The following is a 17,080-nucleotide window of genomic DNA, read 5'->3' as shown; positions in this document are numbered from 1 at the left end:
TTAATTTGATACTTTTTGACGTTGTCAACAATTTCAGTTTTTTCTTGACAATTCTACAGGTCATTTCCTTGATATCTTCTTTTATCTATTTTCCTTTTAATCACGTTGAATCATCAAGACCTTCTGTTTTTTTCTTAAACATCTCACTCATTACCAATTTTCACCTCGGTGTATATATTTGAGCTATTTTTCATTGGTCAAACTTTTTATTTGCGACCTCGACGATGTCTTTCCTGGAGATAGGTTTTTTTTCTAGTCATCCCACACATCCCTGCTAATTTCTCGTTAATGATCCTTGAAAAATTGCAGATGAAATAAAACGACTTAGGTCAACTATAGGAAATGTTATTAAGAGATAAATGTTTAAAATGTAAAAAGGTGAAACTAAAAAAAACATTTTATATAAATAGACTTTATTATCTAGAAGTACATCTGTGTATGTTAACAGATGTAATTGGACTCAACAACCCCTAATTTTGCATTTTCACATTTATTAAAATTTCCTTATTAGGAAATGAAAAGGTAAATGCATGATAATGGTAGGCTAAACTGATTTTATTAAATCAAATTATATTATTTTTAAATATATTTTTAAAAAAACAAAGGGCATTTGTTATACAGTGGAAAATAATTTAAATTTTTTTGTAAATGCATTTAATTAGTTTAAGATAATAAACTGTTTACCTTTATTGATACAAAATAATTTTGTCAGTGGCTATATTAATCATTGACGATCTAAAGAGTAATAATCATATTAAAACCTCTTTCATACCTACATACAATAAAATTGTAAATTGGATTGCATATTGCTTTGGTAGTCTCAATTGTACATAAATCAGTCCATCATTTCTAAAGTGCTATTATAAAATGCCCCAAAGGTCAATCTTCTATATTTGACCATCTGACCACTGGTCAAGTGATAGTCAAACGTTGTTACCAATACAAATTGCCAGTTTAGAAACTGTAATTATATCTGTTCAAAATGAAACAAATATGTCGATGTTGATTTGATTTCTGGCGTTTCAATTCATTATTTTCTGATAAACTCACAAAGTAGTGACGGAGTTGAATGATGGGTTTAATGACTATTGTTTAGTTTTGTCATTCACACAGTGATACTTTGCTTGTGTTGAGTATTATCATTGTCACGCTATACCTATCAATAATATTTAATTAATTTTCTTCATTTAATAATTATTCTAAAATGTTATTTATCATTGATATAATATTGAAAATCATTGCTCAATCATAAATTAAGAAACGGTTAGAAGAGTGTAAACATCTGAAACCATTCCAATGGAACTGATTCAGTTATATCAAACAAATTGTATGTGTGAACACAGGCTTATTTTATAAGAGTGTGAACACATGCTTGTTTTAAATGAGTGTGAACACAGGCTTGTTTTGAGTGTGAACACAGACTTGTTTTATAACAGTGTGAACACAGGTTAATTATTTCCCTTGTCAGAACTTGTACCTAATATAGTTGTCCTATAAATATCATCTGAATAAACATAAATTGTGTTTTAAATAGCATATAATTATTTTTGCAATGATGATCTTCTGAACTTTGAATAATGTTTTAGCCTAGAGCCCTAGTTGCAGGAACACTTTCGACGTCATAAGTTTGCAGGTGTAAATTTAATAATTACAATTCTATTATAAAGAGATTTCGAACCTTTTTTCTGACGTGCCGGTTTAAACATACAGTATAGAGCAACAGTGGAAGAATTGTAGATAGGCCTAAACTAGTCAAGATCAAGTTGTTTGCAACTTTTGTAGAAATTAGAACCCCAATAAAAATCCTAGTTGTGGGCTTTTGGGAGTAGACCATTCACTATGAATACAAAGAAATTGAAAACCATTATTTTGTGAAGGTAATTAAGAAGGGAAACATTATTTATTCTCCAAAGATTCTTCATATTGTTATCATCAAAATCAACATTTATTTCCAAAATGGTGGCGTCAACCAAAAAAGCAAAAGCTTGTGTCAGGGACGCCAAAATAAAACATTCAAAAGCAAACAAAACATGAGACACGGAAATGAAAATAACAATAAAACGTAAAGCGGTACATTTCAATTGCATGTATTTGTTACCAATAGAATAAATTATTTGATGATACATTTGCCATATATCTCAAGAAATTCTTAATGGAAATCTGATATTAAAAGTGGCAATTACTTGATCTCTAGATAGATAGAGTTTTGATGGTATCAATATGTAACCTTGTTACCATATTGACCCATTGAACATTATTTATAAACCAACTTGGAATTATTGGTGGTAAAATGTGCTATTGTTGACAGAATTAGGGCCAGTTTGAATTTAAAAATTGTTTTATATGTGACATGTGACATATTGCTGCTGTAGTTAAAAGAAAGCATTTTAAAATGTATTGTCAGAGAGCACATTCAAATTTTACATTTAGAATATTCATAATCTGCTTCACTGATGTGGATGTAATTTTTGTTTCTATGACAATTGATTGATTGATTCAAGTGCCAAGTGTCTTTTTTCCTGATTGAGGAAACCCAGTGACAATTTGGACCTAATCACCATTTGTAGAGAAATATACAGTATCATCATATATGAAATAAACCTTTGATATTTGCAACTGTATAAATAATAATAGGACAACTTTTTGGCCCACACCTTTAGCGCTAATATACCAATTAAAATATGTACAATCTTAAAATATTCAATCACTCGATGAAAAGGGCAGTACTGCTAACCTTTCACACACACCCTGAGGGCGCTATTTAATATTTTAACCTGACATTTGGAGCCGAAAGGCAATCAATTAAGAGTTATTCATATTTCACCTTGGGAATATACTGTTAGCTTAGAAATTGCAATATCACAATATTTCATCTGATTACATTTTCCTTTCTTGTTCATCTTTAACAAAGTTATCTAAATATTTTGATGTGAAAGAATGAAGGCTCTTAGTTCATTCTACCAGCTATTAAATGCGACTTAAAACGATTAATTGATTTCTACGGACAATCATGACACGTACCCTGCGAAAATAGAGGGAAATAAATCATTAAATGAATCATGCATTTGCAATTAACATTTATCTTAACATGAAAAACATAAATAAATACATATTTTATGTTTATTAAATTAACTTTTAATTGGCATTATTGCCATATCATAGACAAATATTGAACACTTTTATGAGTTCATTTCAAAACAAAATTGTCATTCTTTGCCATCAATTGAAGATACCACAGTATCATCAGTTAGAATTATACTTTAAATCTTGTTAGTATAAACATCAATGAATTTTAGCTTTAATCTGGAACAAACAAAAAATGTCACTTAAGTAACATTCACAATAAATGTAAACACTAGTAACATTGTTTTATTTATTTCACTGACTTTTATGTGTTTATTCAAGTTTATTTCAATCACTTCAACTTGTGAAGTGAATTACTTCAAGATGAACGATACAATGTATAATCAATCACCTGTAATGTTGTGACCCAGGATGTTGGCTGCAACATGGGTCATACATTAATGTGATGTTTAATGTCAGATAGTGATGATGGATTAAAACATGATGTCGAAAACATTAATGTTGCTGGTGTTAAAGAACAACAATTAGAAATTATGTTGGTTGATTTTTGTTTAGTGTTTATATTGTTTTTTTTATTTATTTAGGTAAATTTATGTTTTCTATTGAATAAAATCCTTTATCTTTTTCTGAAAATTTTCATCAAATTGAAAAGAAAAATATAAAGAAAAATATAAAGAAGAAACAGTTGTGTTAGAATATTTTTATAATTCTATTTCTATAGCACATCTTCACAACAAACAACAGCAAGAGAATGGCCTGCCATCAATGGTACCTTCACTGCAACCACCACCAATAGCACATCACAACTCCTACCATTCCAAGATGCCTACAAGTAAGTACACGCTTAACAATTCAAAAGGCTAGTGGTATGCTTTAGTGGAATCCAGTATTTCAATTTCAATTTATTTCCAAAATATAACATACATGATAATACACAATGACATATTTGTTAATATATAAAATCGCATATACAATGAAAAGTAATTCAGTCATGGGTGGGGGGGGGGGGGGGGAAAGTCATATAAATCAAAAAGACAGTTCAACCCACCCTAAGATAAAATACAGGAATTTTTACAAAACTGTGAATTAAATTAAAACCTAATAATTTACTATTAATCAAGAAGGAGCTTGGATTTTCATTCTTTGTATTTAATTAGTTATTTAAGTATTTCCTGTCAAGTTCCAAACTGCAATCCGATTCATTGTCATTTAAGTTTTGATTCTTTGATATAGCTCTTTTAATTGAAGATGGTTTTTTTTTTTCAAATGAATACAATGTTTTTTTAAAATGTTATGGTTGCATTAAAATTGTTTATAATAGAGATTTCCGTAAATGTAGCCAAATTTATTTATATTTGAAATATTAGGTCATTTAACTTTATTATTAGACCATTGTAAAGATAACTATATAAACAAACAGTGCATACTTTATAGTAATTCTATATAATCTGAGGAAATATAAAATAATAATTGAATTGACTACTGAAAAAGATAACCACTAATAGTAATAAAGTATGTTACTTCCTAACAAGCTTCCGTGCATTCCGACAGGATGCAGGTGATCATACTAACAAGTTTTTATTGTACATCACAATTATTTTTATACCTGATTCTTGTTTCCAAATTATTTTAAAAATCTATTCTCTTTTACTATTAATTGTTCTAATTATTTAAATTATTATTTTATAAATAGATCATCAGATACTTTTTTATAATTAACCTTGTTTAACAGATAGTATCGATATTTATGTTCTGTCTGTTGGTCATGTGACCCATTGTCATAATGCGGTGTTGATGAACTTGTCTAATACCTGTATCAGAACAGGAACAGCCTTGAACGAAAAACTTAACCAACGCGAGAATATCTCTTAATATTCGTAACCACAGATGTAAAAATCACCTGTGGAACAATAGTTATCTTATGTGAACATCTTTATTTTGTTGTTGTTGAGCCGGCGTTATGTGCCGTTTTATTAAGGTCCTATACGTTGCCCTTTGCTGCTTCAGCTGTCTTGATGTGAATCCATACTTTTTATCTTCCTATTTACATTACAAGTTTTTACAACAAATATTTTTTCATTTCATTTATTTGGTTAACAAAAAAATGTCTGGGCCTTCTAAGATCTAAATACCTTGTATGTTTAAAATTGACGACAATATATAAAGTACAAAAAGAAAAGTTAAAATGTTAATGCTTTAAAAATTATGCTGTTAGTATATTCTTTTTGTTTAAAAAAAACAACTAAATTCTATTCCAAATAAATTGAAATTTAAATAACATATTTAATGATCAGTATTTAGGTTCTGATTATTTCTTTCTTAAACTGTTCAATTTCTAAAGACAGTTTTTAAAATAGACCAGATTATAGAGGGCAGTAGACTACTTATTTTCTAGTATGAGACTTTTTAATAAAAACAGTAAATTATTTTTATTATTTGTTTATCTGGCTGTTTTTCAATTTTAAGTTCCCATTTGAATTATTTCAATAAAATAATTCAACGTTTGATGATTGACAATACACAGTAGGTACTAATGTGTGTGCCTAATAAACAAAATATTATTTCTAGATTAGATTTCACTTAACAAAATAATGTAGTTATTCCTAACTATTTATCTAACCTAGAAAGCAATATCTTATTTTGATTTCTATTTATTAAATGAACAAAACATAAGTTTGTATTTTGTTATTCCTTGTCATTTCTAAAGTGCTCACAGAGTTTTGATATTGAGTTATGTTTCCTGCAAACAACAATGACAACACATCAATATTGAAAACTTGACTAAATACAACAGTTTGCTTTTGATATTTTTTTTAAGTACTCAAATTAGTTTCAGTTTTTATTACTGTTTTTTAATTAATTTATTATATTGTATTTGTTAGAATTAAATTTAGGAATAGATGTTTTATGATCATGTGATCCATCATTAAACCAAATTACAATATGTTGAATATTTCATACTTATTGTAAATATTTGGTTCATGATAAACAATATTTTGTTAATATTATCGACGCTTACCAATTAATACAGTCACTGTATTTATAAGAATATAAACAAGTAGCTGATTGGGTAATTAAGAGTATAAGAAAGCTGAAATTGGATTACTCTAATCGATAATCATAAATGAATCTTGTATGAATTGATCTATGCTAGATACGATGGATCCATTAGTTATAACTTTAATAATGACAACAGTTTTTTTTTTTAAACATGAATTTTCGTAACACTACCAGATTGTTCATTTCTTCATTCCTTTTATTCCATTCCTTACTTCGTTTATTATCCATTCATTTAATATTTCCATTAATTCATTCATTTATCCCTTCATCCATCTTTCATTCATTCATTCTTTTCATTCATTCATTTTTTCATTCATTCATTTGAACATAAAGGTGATACCACATTCATTCTTTTTTCATCCCTTCTTTTTATTTTCATCAATTCATTCATATTCATTCATATCCATTCATTTACTTTTTCATTCGTTAATTCTTTCATGCATTCTTTTATTCATTTATTTAAACTCATTTATTCATCCATTTATTCATTCACACTGTTCATAAATCATATTAATTTCAATATAAAAGTACACGTTTAAGTCCTTATTCAGACCATTGTTCTGCTGTGAACCCAACTAATAAATGTACTTATAATTTGAAACCATTGATCTTATCAAATTGTTATGATTAATTGGGCATGTATGGGTGATTTAGATGATTCATTTACTAATATAATAAATAGCATTACTATTCATATTTTGTCATGTGTATATAATCAGTAACCGATGAATCATTATTATCGATATATAATACTCTTTATTATACTTTTCCTGAGGGAATGCCCATGGATAAATCTTCTTTTCGGTGGAACCCAGATTGTGTTATTTTCTGAATTAAATTGCCGTGCAAAAGTAGATCAATTAGTGGTGTTTAACGTAAACCATTTTGTAATTATTTCCTTTCCGTCGGGAATGATAATGTTTTTATAATCGGGAATGTACTATTGTGGTGCTATCTTGTTTTAACAGTCACGCGTTGGCAGGTTGATATAACATTAAATCAATTGTTTTCCTGTTTGTTGCATCTTGCACGAAAAACATTTCCTGAGTTTTACATTTGATTAAACACACAGAAGACTATAATAGATACAGATGCTGGCAATTGTGCCATTTTCCATATCTCTTAGGATTTCCAATTGTTGTTATAATTGAAAATGAGCTACAGGAAATAGTTATGACTGTAAATGAGAACTCTTTAGTATTTAAATTCTCGATTTGGAGATAAAGACGATACCACATGTTCATTTACCCATTGACCTGCTTAACTTTTATACTTTCCTTGTAATCCTTTAGCTTTTGGTGGTTTTTTATTTCCCGGGTTTTCCAGGTGTTTAAAAGACCCTGGGGATCTCAGGAAGCATCAATCCCAGGAACCATTCATGCCCGGTGGTATACCTATGATTTGTCAGCAATTTTTAATAGCATTTCATTCACAAAACGAATCAGGAAAAACTCCTTTTACATTATCTAATTTATTGGGAAATCAAAACAGATTTTGAACTAAATCTTGTAACGAAATAATAGAAATTTTAACTTTATTATTCTGTCTTAAATTTTAGATTTAATAACAAAAAAATTAAACTGATTAGGAGTTTTGACTTTTTTTCTCCCGGTAAATAAGCAAATCATGTGGTTTCATTTTGTTTTAGTTATATTTTAATATTTTCATTTGGAAAGTGTGATTATCAAAAACCGATATATCGATCTGGATTATGAGTAAGAAACATAGTTTCGTACTGCAATTGTACTATTTATGAAGGTGCAACAATAAATAAGCTAATTCAAAATGCTACTATGCTACATTAGTGCAAATGTTCTCTAATTTCTCAATTTCATCGTATTCTAGAGATTATGTTGATGAAGAATAAAGACCAGAAGCTCCCCACCCAGGGAAGGGTTTTTTTTTCTATCATAGTACAGGAAATGATTAGTTATAAGAGAAAAAAGCTAGCTCCCTATGGGCCTAGAAGGAAGTGATTTGATTGGCACAATTTCTGTTTCAAGTGAGACTAGAAAGGTTTCCCATATTGTTTCAAACATTGTGAAAGTGTTTGAAAAAAAAAATTTGTTACCATGTGTTTACACTATCAAACTTTATGTGAGAAAAAAAATTGGATGTGCCCATATATGGACATGATGATATCACTACCATATATAGGCACATCACACTTTTTTTGTCAAACTAGTTTGATAGTGTAGACATAGCTTTACAGTAGTCAAAGTTTGTTAAACAAATTATGTCATTACATTTGACATTTTGTTGACTTAAATCTTGTTTGTCATATTTGTTAATGAAGTTTCTATGTTATGTTATAATATTATGTTCCATTCATTTTTTGTCTTTGTACTATGATTATTATTGTTAATAATGACTGTGTATGATGAATGGAAATAAAGAAAAAAAAATGGGCGTGACAAATAAAGTATTTACACAAATTCAATTTTTAAAAAACCATATTACATTCCTATTTGTCTTAAATTTGAACAAATTTTGAATTTTCATTTACTTTTGTAGGAGTATCGCATTCAGAAACAATGGAGCGACACGAACGCCAGTCATCACAGAGTATCCTAGAAATGTCGGAATCATTTTCATCACATGGGCCCTCACAGATCGAAACACTACTTACAAACATCCAGGGACTTTTGAAGGTGGCTGCGGAAAATGCTAAACAACAAGAAAAACAGATTAATCTTGAACGAAGTGAGTATAAACTAGTAAAATAAAAGCTTCAGATAAACTCTACTAATTAATTCATTCATTCATCAGTGAAAATATACTTCCATTTATTGTCATTTGCATATAAAATATACATAGAAATTATGTTTGCTCTGAGATATACAAAAACAATTACAAAGTGTCATCTACGGTATACTGACAAGCATTCAGTGCCTGAATGATATACTCATCATGGTATCATGCATGTAACTGAAGCCAAATCAGGACATTTCTTAAGTTGTAAAGTCGTTAAAAATCTGTTTTATCCTAGAATAATCAGTCTTAAACTCCCATAACTTTACGACTGTTAACATTTAATCATTATTTAAAATCCAGCTTATTACTAAGTAATTACAAAGTATACCCAATAGATTTAGAAGCGATGTGACAGGCTATGTGGCCTGACCTCACACAACTAAAATGTGTTTGATCCCAATTAACCTTATCGCACGTCTACAACATTTTCACATACAAAAATCACCAACATGAAGGGGCTTACATATGTAATGTAGGGAAATATTAATCATCAAAATGACTTTATGACCTAAACGTCGTCGATTGGAATCTTTATCTTCCGATTGCACAAATAGATGTTTGAAATTGAAAAGCTGGTTTTTAAACAACATTTTAAAGGTTTAAATAGTGTGATGAACTTTAGTTTCTTACAGCCATTGTAGATGACTGGTTTGTACTCTATTGCCATATTTAGGTATAAACAAGATTTGGGAAAGTGGTTTAAAAAGGATGAAATATAGAGCATTTTTATTGTTTCTTGACAAAACTAATTTTTTAAGTTAGGCCATGTGATCAAACTTCACATTAATAATAATATAGTATTATTGATCTAGGTAATTTCTAAATATAGGCCTGTGTTAATATGAACAAAAAAGCATGAACTGTGAAAATCTAATTATATACTCTAAATATTTGCTGTTTTACTTTCCTTATTTTCTTTTACTGGGAATCCATTCCATATTGTAAATTACTAATTTTGGATTTACTCATCATTCAACAGTTACACATGAAAGTAATTATTATTAGACAATGAGCCACAACTCTTCCAACAAAGAACTAACTATTAAAAGCTGTTTAATTTGAAAACAAAAGATGGCAAAATATATTTTTGGCCTGTTATGTTCTGCATATCCTCAAAATACCATAAGTAACAGGTTTCTTAAACACCGTAGCAATAATGGAGTGTACTGTTTCTACCAAAAGTTATTGGGTTGTCATTACCTACAGTATCTTTTTATTTTGTGTATTCTGTAGATCTACCGAATCAGTAACATTTCAGTAAAAAATCATAAAAGACATAATATGAATGAATGGCATAAATAAAAAATTGTCAAGTCACTCTCAGTCACTCAAATGTTACAGGGAAAACAGTATCCTCTCAGTGACATTATATGATCAAGGTATCACATTTATGTGCTGTAACCATGGCAATGTCTAGATATGCTTGGCCTATATTCATGGCCTATTTATTACAGTATGACATTGAATTTGAGGTTAGTGGGTCACGGATGAACCATTTAATTCCAACCGAAAATAGTTGAAGATGTCTAGAATCACTAGAATTCGATAAAAGAAGATTTAGTAACACCGCAATTAAGATAATTTAGGATTACACTACTAGTCTAATTATTGGTAATTAGTATAAATATATTAATAAACTTTTTCAGTCAAGTGTGAGAATGCTTAAAATATAACAATATATTGAGCTATGTCTACACTATCAAAATAGTTTGACGTGCGATGTGCCCAAATATGGTAGTGATATACCCAAATATGGTAGTGGTATGACATCATCAAGTCCATCACATTTTGTGTCATATAAAGTTTGATAGTGTTTGAAAGAACCACACGCATTGAAACTAATAAGTCTGCCAACTTGTATGTTCAAAATAATATTCCCATGTACAATTGAAACAAAATACATCAAAGTGAAAGAAAACGTTGAGTTAAAAACGTGATTTTTCGTGTTTCATTATGCATATGTTAGATGAAATCATGTATTGTTCTTTATGAGTGGTTTCTCTGTCTTTCCTGTGAGTGTTACAATTCATTGATCTCCTTATTCTTTTAGTTTTTTCCTGTCAGTTTATCAATCGTACGATTCTTTCTTCAACTCCCTTGATGCTTTCTCCACCATCTCCGCTAAATTAGATCCAACTTTGAACAAAGTTTTGAGTATTGCAAATGAAATTACGCTTTCCTGCAGAAACTAGCCCAGCGACACTCCCTCAGGATTATGGTTCCGTTATTTTAATGTTTATCACCCAGTTTATAAAGGGAGGAATAGGGTGGTTTATTGTGTCAGGGGTAAACTATAGAGAGTAGGATAGAAAGCTATAGTTAACCACAATGTGGATTAAAATTTATAAATATTAACATTTTATTGAAGTTGATGCAAATTTGTCAACTCATGCAGGTAGGTTTTGGCAAAAAGTGAAACTATTCATTCAAAAACAATATAAAAATAAACACACGTCATGTTTTGTTAAATGTTATTATCTTTTACAAATTAAAACAATCGTTAATAATTATTTTGGCATTTTCACACAATAATTAACTGAACTGCCATCAACGCAGCCAACAGACTTCATAATCTAACCCGATAAAATTATAGCTTTAATCAAGATATTATATTCCAAATTATTATTGAATGATTTTTCTTGATATGTGCAGTTTTTCTTCATTTTTGGCATTTCTTAAATTATTCGCAGATGTTTCTGTTGTAACTGACCCAAAAAAAGGTGCAAAGCAAAGATTCTGTTTGTATTGACTTAGCTGCGAACTGCCATATTTAATTGCACAGATATGTAACAGGCACTTGTAAACAATTAGCAGCGGAGGAAGATACAGAGATTATAGAGGGAGGCTAAATACTCCGAGTCATTACACAGGGGATTCAGAGAATCACCACATTTACCGAAATAGAGAAGATTAACAAGAATAAATTAACGAATCAATACTTTGAAATTGTACGCTAATTTTACCCATGGTGGAATATGTAGAGGAGTCATTTATATGTCAATGACCCAAGTTAGCTAAGGCCTGTGTTGATTAGATGTTTGATTGTTATGTGGGGTACCCAATGGTGACAATTAATGCTGGGGGTTGGTGACAGGTTAAAAGCCCCCTCTTCCTATTAAGTCAGTTTAATGCAAGCCCTGGGGGCTCACTTTGAAACCTGTTGAAAATTAATCGATTGGTTTGTGTATTTGGACATTAGCTTGAGTTATCAAGGTCAGAAAAACTAAAAGAAGCAAGAGGTTGCTGGCCGATTTATGCTTGCTGAGGTTTATGCTTGCCGTATCTTATGTTAAATTTTCGACCCTATATTCATAATTATTTAATATTTAGGTATATTCGATCTGTATAAATTATATTAGATTGTATTTTTGTAAATTTTGAGAATTTTTCTCATTCAGAGAAATGTATAATTCTAAGAAAGGAGCTAATACCAAAAATGCCGGAGATTCAACTTTCTTTGTTTTGTCTTACAAGAAAGTGAAATCATGTTAAATAGACAGAAACAGAAAGATGAAATTTAGGTATAGCTGAAACCTAATCTAAACTTGAGGTATAAGCATAGGAAATCGTAATAGTTATATTTGTGGGTTACAGATCTACTGATAACACTGTTTCTATTGCAACAAAATGTTTAATGGGAATCACAGCTTCTCACCTTGAAAAAACCCAAGGGAAAGGAAATGTTCTAAAAAAGACATGCGTTCAGTTGCTACATATGCGTTCATTTGGTGCATTGAGAATTGTACAATTCTTAAACATTATCAGATACTTACTTAACCCAATTGCTAACTGTCAATCATGATATAAAAAAACACTAACGATTTCTCGTAGAAGTTTTCCCGAAAATTAAGGGGGATAGTTTCCAGATTTTTCCGCTAGTATTGTCAAAGTTTATTACTCTGTCAGTTTGTTTCTTTATGCTCTGATTATTTTGATGATAGTCTTGATATCAATGATTGATATCAAGAAGAAGAATTGTAACATTCCCATTTTAACATCTCTCCCTCTGGCTTTGACAGCACACAAAAAGTTAAACAATGTTTTTATATAAGCTAATTTGCAATAAAATTTATTTTGGTTATTTGATGATTTTCTAGATATCCAAAGCAATATCATGGAATTATTTGAGAAATTAATTAGATTGGATGTTCCAAATTACTTATCACACTAACATTTCAAAGAACTCGAGAATGTACTATCTGGGGAGGGGTAACTGGTAATACATTCATCATGGGATATGTTCGATGGGTTGCCCCATTGGTTGTAAAACAAGAGGACTTTAAGTAGTATTTTTAACCAACTACAAACATTCGTTTGACGTTACCACACATACAAAACAACCATAGTTGAGTTTAATACTAAAAAACACAGACTCACTTGAACATCGTAAAAACATGCTTATCCAATTTAATTTCTATATTAGGCTACAAGTACTTTTATATCGACAAATGCGATGCTAATTTGTGCTGATATTAATCTAGTTATTTGGTTGATTTAACAACTTTGTCCTTCTAGAATCAGTCATTACAATTGTATATCTTACAGTATGATGTAAACAAACTGTTCCTTATTTATATAGCTGATTAAAGTAAGCTTGTCTTGTGTTAATATGCTGTTAATTATCTTCGTCCATTACTCTTAAATGAAGAGAATTACATGTCATAAATAAGAATTGTAGATTGTAGCAATCATAAACATTTATGTCAAATAAGGATGAACATTATTCAAAGTAAACTTTTAAACAAGTTTAAAATATTTAAACTATAGATATAATAATTACCTAAATGTCTTACACAAATTGAAAATCACTAATAAAACCAAATTATTAGAAAATCACTGTTAACATTATTTTCCCAATTATCAAAAAGAGGGCGACAGACTCTGTAGAATATAACAAAATTGGAATTGTTATTCCTGATTGGACAGTAGCATTATGTGAAACCATCCTTTTGATTGGTTTAGCAATTAACTTCCTTATATCTGATTGGTTATTTTACAGCTGTGTAGGATATAACTGTTGTCCGTGATTGATTCAGAATGTTAAATTTATCCTGACAGGTAAATTTGGAAGATTTCCTCAATTGGTGATAATTGTTTCGGTTGCCAACCGTAAAGCGATTTTTGTCAGTTCCCATGCTATTCAGTTATTAGATTTATGAATTGGCTTTGTTCAAATGTTAAGACCATGTAGCTTTTTAATGTAATAGTTTCTTTTTTGTTTATTATTAGATTTTGGTTATAGTTATTGGAAAAACAAGTTGAGCTAATGTCTGTTAAAATGGTTTATCTTCCCAAATTCAATGTACAATGAAATGTGAAATTGACTCTTAAGATATCAAAATTTAGCTTTTAAAGTTAAACTAAATATCTGTTAACAAATAGATTAACTTTGTATTGAATTGGTTTATTCTCGTTGTGAATAAACATGAGACATGAAATGAGTGTGTCTGATAGGTTACTATGATCGTAGAATACGTTAACAGGTTGTTAAGAGTACATGCATCTTGTAAAACAAGGAAATGATTAATAATATCTGGACCGGTTTAGTTAACCGCTATATGCATTAAAGCGCTATTCTACTATAAACAGCTGTGTAGATTTGAAAAAAGGCATTAACTGTCAGTTAGTACAACTGAATGATAAATACAATCCAGATAACATATATTAGCTGATGATAATGATAATGATGTTGAATTATTTCAGAAGAGGTTTTCATAGTTCCATGCAACATTTCACAACTCTAGGGAACACCTATGACGTGGTGACATTTCCCACAAGTCTGTCACCACATCCTTTCCCAGGTCAACTAAACAGTAGTAATTTGATTTCTTTTTGTCTTTCCAAAAAAAAAAAATCATAAAAACATAACAGAATACAGTATCGTCATTGGGCATGATTTGTCGGAGGAAAACGTAACAATATTTATTAATCAAATTAGTTATCTCTGAGCGAAGATAAGCATGTTTCATTATTGGCCAATCAAAATTAAGGGTTTGTGACAAGTGCGAGACTGTTTCTGATTATTGTGGTTGTAATGCTCCGGCCAATACAGTCAAATCATTTTTTGATGACAGTAACCTCAGTAATCGTATGACGTCACATAGTTTAATGTGTGTCACAGCAAAATGCTAAATCATTTGCTAAAATATTTGATCACGTTCAATTATGCAATGTTTTGTTCTAAAATATTCAGTAATTATTATTTACAAATTGAAACATCGTTGCTAAAGAATATCATACAGTAACCTTTTTTATAAACTGTTTTATTTCCAAATTTTCCTAGTCAGTACATCATTTATAAAAGACATTTTATTATAATGAATTTCTGAATCATAAATTATTTTATTAATTACTCTAAATTAAATATACTGGAACCCTAATTTCATGGTGACATTTCCTGATTTTAGATTCAAAGAGAATTATTGTGAAGTAAATCTGATGTTTATCTTGCATGCACATCCTATATTTCTTGTATGAACATCTAAATCAATTAAATAGTTTTTAATGATTTGTAAAATGAGATGGAACACATCCAAGAGTAGAAATTAATGATGAGAAATTCTGGATTTGTAAAAAAATATGGTTAACATTAATGTCGTAACTGGAGACGATGATTAGACGTTTATTTCTGAAATGATAAGATGTGATATGACAGATGTAGAACAGCAATTTAAAAAAAAAAATGAAAAAAATACTGTTAGATTATAACTTTACATATTTCTTTAAACAACAGTACATTTTAACAATATTAAGCATAGTTGATTTTTTAATAATTAATAAAGTGTAAAGTTAATATATTTTGAAATCAAATAATTTTCTTTTGTCAGTCATGATATTAGATTGATAACATAGGTTTACACAATTACCAGTTTGAAATTAATTTAATCTTTTCCAAAAAAATGTGTAAAAATTGTTTTGTAAAAAATACTATGGTGTTTCAAATTAATTTAATCTTAATCCAGCTCTTCCAAACAAATTTTTTTTTAAATAATTTCAAACAATTTTTAATTTAGAATCATCTAATTTTCTGATTTACACGTTTCATACTAGACTGATTGTTTTGTAAAAAATACTATGGTGTTTCAATTACCCTGCCTTGTCATAACTTATTATTGTTATAGGGTTCTTGATAACAAACAGATGAAATATTGTCATGTTCAAAATTAATCAGCGCAATTGAACATCCTCAATATTACAATTGCTTGTCTCTTTATTCCTCAGAGAATTTGAGTAAATTATAACTCAAAAAGTTACCAAGTTTATCGAACTTGGATTTATAAATGTTGAGGCTTACAAGTTGCTTCAGTTTAGGTAATGAATTAGGATGTTGGTTATTTGTTAATTATTACAACTAACTAACAGGTAATGCATTGAACACCCAGCCCCCAAACCTGTTAATAAAACATAATAATTGATTAATTTACTAAAGTTATCATGTGACCAGCCATTATTGAAATTTGTTATATTTTATTATTTTCTAGCTGAGATGAAATTAGAAATAATAAGGCAGAAAGAATTAAACGAAGCAATCGAGAAGCAACTCCAGAATGAAATGAGAAGGATAGGTAAGAAAATATAGCATTACTTACGTTTAAAAAAACTAAAAATATTGTACGTACTTAATTACGTTAAAATATTTGTAAGCGTATCCTATCACCTTAGAAGATTATTGGTTACCTTACATGGAACTTTTTTATAAATCTATTTTTTTCAGTTAAAAATCACTTGCAAATAAAACTTGCATGATGTAAATATAATTAAATTCAATAAAATGTTTAATGTTTCATTAGTGATTTTAAATATTTGTCAGTTTAGTCTTTTGGGATGGAATATTTAATATGAACTTGCCGCATCTGCAAATAGTTATGATTGAATTTATGTAGTGAATGTATCACAAACAATAAATTAATTAGTGAGGTCAGTTTTAAAATTGGAAATGTGTCTAGAGTCCTAATCTCCAGAAGAAGTTTTAAGGAAACAAAAAGTGAAATGGTGGAAATTCAATCACGTACGCATGTAACGTGTAGCAAATGCTAAAGCTTGTTGTTATTCCCATTCCTTTTCACTTTTTTCCCACGTTTATCAAATCTGTTTTTTGATTAGTTTGGGTCTTACGATTTATTTTGGTGTATACAAGAATGGACCCCATTGGAAATAATGGACCCCATTGACTTGTTGATTT

At 29.3% G+C, this 17,080-nt stretch overlaps 1 protein-coding gene across 2 annotated transcripts in view; it reads left to right on the top strand.

Moving 5' to 3' along the window:
• The window catches only part of LOC144843719 (dachshund homolog 1-like), a 52,750-nt gene that overhangs the window by 31,212 nt on the left and 4,458 nt on the right, over positions 1 to 17,080 (top strand). For both annotated transcript variants that reach the window (XM_078700624.1, XM_078700623.1), the window contains exons 4-6: positions 3,806 to 3,916; positions 8,659 to 8,847; positions 16,380 to 16,463. In XM_078700624.1, coding sequence (XP_078556750.1) covers positions 3,806 to 3,916; positions 8,659 to 8,847; positions 16,380 to 16,463 — 384 coding nt within the window. The remainder of the gene's footprint in view (positions 1 to 3,805; positions 3,917 to 8,658; positions 8,848 to 16,379; positions 16,464 to 17,080) is intronic.

This window comes from Antedon bifida, chromosome 5 (genome assembly GCF_963402885.1).
Source record: "Antedon bifida chromosome 5, ecAntBifi1.1, whole genome shotgun sequence".
In the NCBI taxonomy this organism is placed as follows: Eukaryota; Metazoa; Echinodermata; class Crinoidea; order Comatulida; family Antedonidae; genus Antedon; species Antedon bifida.
The sequence above is the reverse complement of the archived record's forward strand: the minus strand, read 5'-3'. Positions and strand labels throughout refer to the sequence as shown.